The sequence below is a fragment of the Notothenia rossii genome (assembly GCF_949606895.1).
Source record: "Notothenia rossii genome assembly, chromosome: 1".
NCBI classification, from domain to species: domain Eukaryota; kingdom Metazoa; phylum Chordata; class Actinopteri; order Perciformes; family Nototheniidae; genus Notothenia; species Notothenia rossii.
This window is the reverse complement of record NC_136912.1, coordinates 76,800,131-76,809,765: the sequence shown is the minus strand read 5'-3', so window position 1 is coordinate 76,809,765 and position 9,635 is coordinate 76,800,131. Positions and strand designations below refer to the sequence as shown.

Below are 9,635 nucleotides of genomic sequence, written 5' to 3'. Positions count from 1 at the left end.
TAACAGCTGACTTTCACACTCACAAAGACATTACAAACACCGCCTGTTAGGAAATCAGCTGGCTGCTTGGACGACTTTCCTGATTAATCATAAACAGTGAATGCTTATTACTCGTTCACTACTCACTTACTCTTGATCCCTCCAATCCTCTGTCTTTCCATGTCTGAATCCCTCCATCCCTTTCCCAAAATGTGACTCTCACTTCACAGGCACTGAAATGTGTGACGGGGATTCATATTTTCTTGAAAAAATAAAGCTCCTGCTTGTTAAACTTATACAGCATATGATCCCCTGAACATTCCAAAACTCAAGTGGTGCTTGGCCAAATTCATACAAGAAAACTCCTGCTAAATGAAGAGACACTCAAAAAGTGTTATCTGAACTTGAGATGTGGAGTTTGAAGGTTAGAAAAATGTCAGTGGTGCAGTTCTAGACATGGAGGATCTGACGTAAGCTAGTGCATCATGGGAACTGTAGTGTCATTTATTTAATTTAAATGTAATATGAAAAAGACTATGGGATAAGATGTCTTCAGTTTAATAAAAGTACAGTGACCCTTTAAATGACTTCTGTACATCAACAGATAATAAACAAAGAGAATAAAAACATTACAAAAAATAGCCTCATCATCACCTTTATCATGGTTTTTCAAATAGTATATTATAGTTATACTTTAACTGAAGAGAACTAAAACAACATTAAAGCCGGAGTTACAGTATGACATTTTAACATGGAAACAGGAGAGTGGAGGAACATCATAAAAAGGACCAAAAGATATTTCAAGTCTAGTGCGGCACAACTGTCGTCACATTTTTGCTGTTAAACCTTGAAACCCTAAGCTGACAGCAGGCCTCGTTTTTCACATTCTGTAAAACTGTGTAGCAAAGATGAACTGTCTTTTGAACTGTTTTTGAGACATGTCATCTTTATTTATCCATAAAGCATAAACTGTCAACGCTTTTTAAGAGAAAAAATAAAGGGAAGGTAACATGCTGCAAAACTCGCAAATAAGAAACATGTTCTTTGTTGTTTATTTGCTAAACTGCTGACTGTATTTAACTTCTAAGTTGTTAATTTGTTGATTGCATCCTGGGCTAATGCCATACAATCACCATTTAACCTTAATTTGCAGAAGGTTAGATTAGTAGATCAATATCACTCTCCTGTCTGCACACTAATATAAAGCTACAGCCACAAGCTGGTTAGCCTAGCTTTGTAAATATACATGGGAAAACAGCTTATATGGCTCTGTCCAAAAGTAACACAATCCACTTAACAGCACCCCTGAAGAACATGAATTAACCTAATTAATCCAGATTAAAAAATAAAGTCTGAAGGCAGATTTTATTACCTTTGAACCTATCAAGGCTAACTGATTCCTCCTGTTTCCAGCCTAATGCTCATCTAAGTAAACCAGCTGCAAGGTGTAATTAGATCTATACTGTACATACATGAGAGTGATAGCAATCTCCCTATCTAGCTGGCAAGCTTCCCCTTGCATTTCTCTCATTTCAAATGTAAATGTTTCTCTATTTTAACCTCCTTACTATGCAAATTCCCCAGTTGGTGAGCATGACGGGACGTATTAGGGACACCTGGATCCTGCTCTGCATCAAAACCGACCTGGAACTGCCAATCATGTTTGTTGGGGAAATATTTTCCAAAGCCCATAACTTTGACCCAGTTTATCAGTTCATACTGTCCTGACTGAGCACACGCACCTGTAACCTTTTCTGCTGTGCTCTCAGTGTTCTGTCTCCCTGTTCCTGCCTGTTGGCGTCAGCTGATAGAGGTGTTATGATTCTATCTTGTTATGCACAATGTTGATTATTCTCTCTGAACTAGCTAAATACATGGGTCTGGGGTAGAATTGACGTGGCAACTCTACCGTGAAGTCAGAACCTCTGGCTCTATGACTTGTTGTGTGAATTCTCCGGCCGAAGCTCCTAATAAACCATCAGAGTTGGACATCTAAGCTCCAGCTCTCCCCGTGTCCCCTTCCTGAGTCGGTGACTCCCACTGCATTGCTACACATACATTTTCCCCCACAATGTTCAGATATTTGCTCAGGTAAAGAGGCATCTGGTTTGATAAAGGAACACGCGTGCTTCAAAAAGAGAGCTGTTCGTAAAAAAAATGGGACCAAACCCACTAATACATCCACCCTCCTCAAATCCATCTTTTTGCTTTCACCAATATAAACAGCTGAGAGGAAGAGCCACAATTAGTCCTCCAACAATATGTTGGTTGGTGTGAATGACACATGGATGCACTACACAAAAATAAAGCTTGACCAGCAAACACACTGCACATGGCTTTATCTCAGTGCTGCTACTGTACACTGCACCGGGCCTTGTTGTGTCTTGGAGAAGAATGACTGCACCTTAAACCCAGGACTCAAACCTGCTCAATATAGATGCTGCTGATGAGTCAAGAAGTATATGAATAATAATTTTTGTACTAAACAGCTTGACCAGAGAAATTTCACAAGAAATAAGATTAAGATTATAAAATAGGATTTGCAGAAGTTCCACTAAATTATATCTGAGTTTTATTTTCATGTTTTCTTTCTCTTGTCACAATCACACTATGAATCCTTGTATTTGTTGTGGATCTCATTGGGACAGATTATATATAATAGCTAGCTTTTAACTTGATAACATTGGGCTAGGTCTGCTAAAAAACCTGGTCATATAGTCAACTTAATTATTGTTTTGTTTTTAAATCCTTTTGAAATAACTGGACTTGATTTGATTATCTTTTAACAGTATTTTCTTTTTTTACCTTTCATTATGAAACTGGTCTACTATGTTGTATTGTCTCATTTCCCCAACTGTATTGTTTACCATCCTGATGATACTGTATAAATAATTATAATTTTGCTCTCTAAATGTATGCTCTCCTGTGTCACATGCTTTGTCTGTATTATATGTTGTATTTATTTCTCTGCAAATCTGTGTGAATGTGTTCACTAGTCTGTGTGTCTCTGTGTCTGCGGCCAGATGGATGTGGGAGTGTGCATACTGCTGAGCCAGTTACAGTGACAAACAGTGCTAAAACAGACACCAGAGGGAGGCTCTGGTACAGTCTCCATCAGGTAATACAGCAGAGAGCCTGGCCACAGTGTGAGAGAGCGGGGCATCAACAGAACAGAGAGCCCTGGGCTTTTCCAGAAAGATCAATGAATGTGTCTACCTTAGAGTGCCAACCTTTAGCCTCAGTATCAGGCTGTGTGTGAACTGGACAGATGGATACATAGACAGGTACAGGCACACACATACATGAAAGAGACCCTCCATAAGGCCTGGCAAACCAGACAGACATCTGACACTTGATCCCCCTCCTCCACCCTCCCCCAACCCCAATCCCCTTTTCTCATTGACCCTCCTCATCCAGCTTCTTTTGTTTCACACCACTGTTCATCCCTAGGGGCTGGCTGTCTGCACAGAGCACTGCACAAAGGCACAACAGACTTAAACGTTAAATACCAAAAGTAAAATACTTCCTTATTATCCTTCCTTTATTACAAATCCAATGATTATATTCAATGCATATAAGCAGTAGTGCTTTTTGGGGGGGAAATCCCTTTCTCATTGGAAATTACACAATACTTTATGATAAAAACAGATTTTGAACCAATAACATTAGCCAATTCCTCACTGTCTACAGGTAAATGGTAGACATTTTTAAATGTAAAAAGTAATCATTTTAATGAAAGCTATGTAATTTGACACTTTTATTTACTTTCTTGATTCTTTTTTTACCGTGGCTGCAGTGCAGAGGAGTGTTGGCGACAGCATTGGGCACAGTAATGGCATCATTAAACTATTCTTCCCAAGATGCTGTTTTACAGATGACAGAATGTATCTCAATTAGTAATAAGGTGTCATATAAAATGAGCAATTATGACTGAATTCAATAAAGCATGAGGATTTACCACCAGATTAATGATAAACAGATAGAAGTTTTAATTGGATACATTAAGCTTATTATCCATTATGGCCAGTTGACTAGACTTCAGTACTGAGAGTATTTCGTGCATAATATGTACTCTCTTATCGTTAGTGCTACACGGTTTCCCTCTTAAAGACCATAAGATAAAGTAAATGAGAAATGTAATTAGGTTATCTGGGTATTTTGTAATGTATTTTGTATACATATGCTTTCATATTTAGTTTTCACATTACCTTTTTGACACATCTAAAACATACCACTACATCTAGTCTGAACTGTGTCAAATGCATTGGTCATCTTTTAAGACTATGTACAGGACTGGTTAGCAACACATATTTTGACATTTTGGACCAAAAGTCCTAAACCGTTCTGCATTTAGCCCAATTCAGCCATATAGGTGGAGTCTGGGGGCCACTATGAGCCCTGAAGTGGGGTTCAAGGAGGTGCCTAGCATCATTATGCTATTATAGTATAGCCTACTTCACTATTGTTAGCCATTGTGTTGTCCACTGCTACCCTTGCACCAGGACAGTTGCAGGCCACATTAATACGTAGTCATCACATTTTACTCAAGCACTCTCCACGTCAGCGTACAATGCCATCCAAGTAGCCGGCGGCGGTCTCTTACCTGAGCTGTCCATGGTGCTGCAGTCCTCCTCTTTCAGCGGGCCCGCCTTCGGTCCTAGGGTGGCCGATACTGAGCCTGCAATTGTGGCGCTGCCGCTGCTGCTGCTCCCTCTTCCGACACTGAAGCTATCTCCGCCACTATCGACCAACTGCAAAGATTCATAGCCATCGTAACTGGTCTTTTTCTTGTAGGCCCCCAGCAAGCTCATTACCGAAGCACACAAAAAAGAAAATTAAAGACAAAAGAAGCTCCAAAGACGTAAAGGGCTACGCCGCGCCGTCACCGCAAGCACCGCCAGCACTGCTGCTACTATTGCCGCTGGGTGCACCACATGTCCGGGGATGAGAGGACGACAGGTCGTCTCTGTTTTCTGGAGAGAAATATCCTGCCCGGTGGTCTCTCTCCCTCACTCTCTCGCTCCCCCTTCTCTCTCTCCCTCTCTGTCTCTGTCTACCGCCTCCTCTTTTCTCAGCAGCACCGCATTTTACTACGACGCTTTTGCTGCTGCTGCTGCTGCTGCTGCTGACGCTTTAGTCCCCGGCTAAGTAAAAGGGAAATCCACCCCAACGCTCAATCCTCTCATGTGGTTGCTGCATCTATTATTCACATTCTATAATCAGTCCTTCTGATACTCTTTTATGTGTATTTTTTATTAAACTCTTTTATATGTTGTTTTTATGGAAATTGTCATTGTCATTACATTTGCTGTCCTGTCCTATGTAAAAAAAGATTGGTACTCAAATGTTATGAACAACACATTTCTCAGTCTTCGTGGATTTCCCCTTTTAAAAGCAATTTTCCAAATGGGCTTCAAGCCAATTATGATTATTTTTCTGTATAGGAATGGTGGCAGTTGTTCCAGCCCATATTTGATTAGTTTTCATGATTGATTGATTGATTGATTTGCCAAATATGTTCAAGAAAAATGGTTATGCCTATACAATTGTGAAAAATGCACATAACAATGTTTTAAATTCCTAGTTTTGTCCAAACATGTCAAAAAACATATTTTAGTGGTAAATGAGAAAAGCATAAACTAACTTGTAGGCTTAAAATACTTATATGATTTATTGGTCATAAAAATAGTTGCCAAAGTCATTGCTCTACTGGCTTGCAATACAGATGCAGACTGTATGATATGGTCTATAACCAAGATTACACGTGGCGGCAGGTACATGGTTAAGAAGATATGATAATGGTTGTGTAGTGTTAAAAAGTAGAAATAAAATGCATTAAAACATCTAGTGAAATAACCAAATAGGCAAGGCCTAAATTATGAGTTTAGGCCCCCAATAGTGGACATTTGTCGTTAAAATCCTGTGTATAAAATTAACAAGGGCGCCTGGCCCTGGTATATCAAAGACGAAAAATAAATGGTCAACTTTGCATACCATGGTTTGTCAGAAAAGGGTAACTCACTCTGAATTAAAGAGGATTTCCTCTGTACTTCATTAGCATTCTTGAATGTTAATATCCTATTATTAAATCAATTCAAATCTAAAATTGTTGTAATTTTAGCTTGTAATTTGTGTGTAATGAGGGTGGATACATGAAGGACAAAACACACTGATGGCATGCTTCCTTCCTTGGCCTTGTCCCTTGGCAACAGAAACCCTGCATGGTTCTGAAAAGAGGACATGAGCCTGGGAAACTCTTTTCGGAGAGCAGACGGGAGCTCAGTGCACAGCAGGAACGGAATGTCCGAAAGGGAGGAAAGATACCCCCGCCATCACCGGACGCAAAGCGCTGCCACTACATTGTTGCCATGGAGCTTCCTGTCCCCTGTGCCTACCAATATTTACCCTTTGATGCCCTTGTGAGTGTGACTGTGTTGGATGGAGCAAGCAGGTGCTTTAAGGTCCTAACAATATCTGCCACGATCAAAGACAGACATGTCCGGAGCCACACAAAGATGCAAGTAGAGCTTAGTCTGTTCATCGTTTGATCCATGAAAGGGTCAACTTCTTGATAAATCAAATAGTAATTTGTATAGTTTTAACTTCATTCACAACTTCAATCTTTTCAAAGTTGCTTTGTCATTTAATGACAAAAAATATTAATTTACTGAGAAAATAAAGCTTATCAACTAATAATGTGAATAACAAAACACTGAAAGCAAACATATAAAAAGGATTATCTTCTTATTAGAGCAACATTGCAAGTTAGTACTATTTTGGCCTATATTTTAAGACTTGACCTCCTATTGCAAAAGTATTATTATGAGCATTGTATTGTGCACCATACTGATGTTGGGCGACCATTGACAGTATGGGCAGCTGACGCTCAACAAAAACAAGAAACAACAAAAAACACAATAAAGCTGCATCAGAGACGCTGCAAGAAATACTAAATAGCCTAATGCAATGCTCAAAGCCATTTTAGCAGTATGACATTCCCTTTTACTCTGCTGTGCCTTGTTCATATATTTTCATTGGTTTTTACCATCACTCTCAAGGATATATTGAGGATTAATGATTATCCTTGTAACAGTTAAAGCAGAATCCAGGAATCTGCTGGATCAGCTCTCCCTTGACATAAACAGACGGTGGACTTGAATCTGAGGTTAAGTCTTTAGATCCTGTAATCCATGTTCTGTGGGGTAAAAACTGAAACATGACAGATTACTCGTTGGCTGCTACTGTATGTGTCTCTTTTTTTCCAGAGAAAGACTATGGCATCAATGATGCCCTAGTTTTCCACTACCACTTGACGGATAGGTTATGCATAATTAATACGTTATATTTGGTGCTAATACTCTAACTCCTTTACATTAGTTACTCCAGCCCTGTTTAACACTGCAATTGACACTTTACTAGCACAGCAATATAAAATAAGGTGTGTGTGGATTTCTGCCTGCAACACCAAGCTGCGTTAAGCTGCTCACGTGACGTGCATGACGCTAGTCGAGATGACGAAGATGGCTATTGGACCAAACAAGAGAGAGCTGTCATCTCAATGTAGAGCAAGCCCTACATGATAAAGATAGTGATCATGATAATACTAGTAATCAGGATAGAAGGGACAGCACATAGAAATGCCAACTATAGACTTATAGAGGCTATGCGTAAAAAATAAAACACCTGTCGATTTGCAGTCGGAGTGCTCTGTGCCTTTAACTGGTGTCCTGAAATGCCGCTCCATCAGCTGATAGAAAAATCCATCTGAAATCAAAACAGCAACCTTCACGCTGATAATTAAATCTAGTCCAGGCGATGACATTTTTTAATATAATTGAGTAACAGAAGCGATCGTTATTGACAGAACCAGACTGCAATATTTAATGTGTGAAAATAAAATGGTCATCCGCTGCACACAAAAAAACACATGTCATTAATTATGCTCTTGTGCAAAAAAAAATAGAGGCCTTGAATTTGGGTTATAAGATGAATTCCTCTCATAAATTGAGAATGTAATAACCTCTCCGAGCAGAGATGCACAATGGTGGGAGGGAGTGGTGTGCATTTACAGAGGCAGCTGATATTATGTAACATCCACACACACATCATGATGCTTCTATACCTGGTTAAGGATGCAAGATACAGCACGTCTCACGAATCACGTATAATAGCGTATATAAAAAACGGATTACTTTACCTTTCAGAGAGCTATACCATTCTCCCAGGACATGCGTCTTGTGCCGTGGTGGAGATGCGCTTTGAACCACGACTCCTCTCTCACACACACACACACACACATACACACACCGACCTTTGATTTGTCATTCGCAGCCAGTCAAAGGTCAACGCGTTAAACGTCCTGGGAGACACACAGTCCTGCAGGGATTCCCCGGTATCTCGCGAATAAACTGTCGGTACATTTACAGAGCATGCGCTACGGCTACGGCATCATCATAAATCACATTTTGGCATATGAGCAACAAACTGGGTCCAGCGATGGCGATTGGTAGATCTGTAGATGATGTGGATGAGCGCTGCAGTGCAAGGTAGTGTGGATGGACAGCAGAAAGTGCGCCGCTCAGCGAGACAGCTTGGTAAAACCTAGGATGGAGCTAAACAACGAGCTGAATGCAATGTCCGATCTATTTATCTGTTTACCTTTAGAAAACGATAGTCTAAAAAACAACACTGGTGATATTCACTAACATGTCGAACCTTTTTTTTGTATTATTATGCTCAGAAAACGGCTGATAACTACCAGTAGAGGTCCCCATAACAACAAAGATATAACTACAATGCAATACTGTGCAGCATTACAGGTTTTGGACAGACTAAGAGCAAAATTAAGGTCCACGTATGAACATACAGTACTAGTGCTGTGTCACGGTAAACACATCAGATGAGACTAATCCGTGAGAATCTGAAACGATTTAGATCGAGCTCTACGTCAGTGATCTAAATGGGGTTCATTTACAGATATGAGAGTATTGGACACGAAAGGAGATGTACAGTTACACATTAGCCGTATCTCGAACGAGTGTGTGTTGTTATGCCTTCATTAAATCCACCCTAGGCTTTTAGGTTTGATATGCAAATTGGTGCACCTGCTGCTTCCTGTTTTGCTCACTTGAAAGACCAGAGAGCAAGAAGGGAGGGCCTTTTCTTATAGTGGGAACAAAAGTTGTTTGTAGTTTCAACCAGGAAGGACAGTATTCAAAATGTAAACTTGACATGTCTAAAAAAATAAAACTGCTATTTAATTTTCAAAACACTCAGAGCTTTATAATACCTAAGGTTCAACTTGTGGTTACATGCCCACACTGAGTATTACATCCTGAAAGCAAATACAACGACCCAACTTAATTAGTATGGATCATCTGACTAACAGTGCCAACAATGAGGATACAGTAAAGGACAGAAGATGGATGAACACACACACACACACACACACACACACACACACACACACACACACACACACACACACACACACACACACACACACACACACACACACACACACACACACACACACACACACACACACACACACACACACACACACACACACACACACACACACACACACACACACACACACACACACACACACACACACACACACACACACACACACACACACACACACACACAGA

The 9,635-nt window shown here is 40.1% G+C and overlaps 1 protein-coding gene across 4 annotated transcripts in view; it reads right to left on the bottom strand.

Moving 5' to 3' along the window:
- Positions 1 to 8,496, bottom strand: part of dnajc6 (DnaJ (Hsp40) homolog, subfamily C, member 6) — a 33,756-nt gene extending 25,260 nt beyond the window's left edge. The window contains exons 1-3 of one of the 4 annotated variants that reach the window (XM_079689206.1): positions 8,177 to 8,496; positions 7,663 to 7,743; positions 4,583 to 4,730 (exon numbers count right to left, since the gene is read on the bottom strand). In XM_079689206.1, the coding sequence (XP_079545332.1) occupies positions 4,583 to 4,595 (13 nt within the window). In that variant the 5' untranslated portion in view covers positions 4,596 to 4,730; positions 7,663 to 7,743; positions 8,177 to 8,496. Of the gene's footprint in view, positions 1 to 4,582; positions 6,694 to 7,662; positions 7,744 to 8,176 lie in introns of those variants that run through there. The other 3 variants (XM_079689205.1, XM_079689203.1, XM_079689204.1) reach the window with 3 other exon arrangements.
- Positions 8,497 to 9,635: the final 1,139 nt, after the last annotated feature.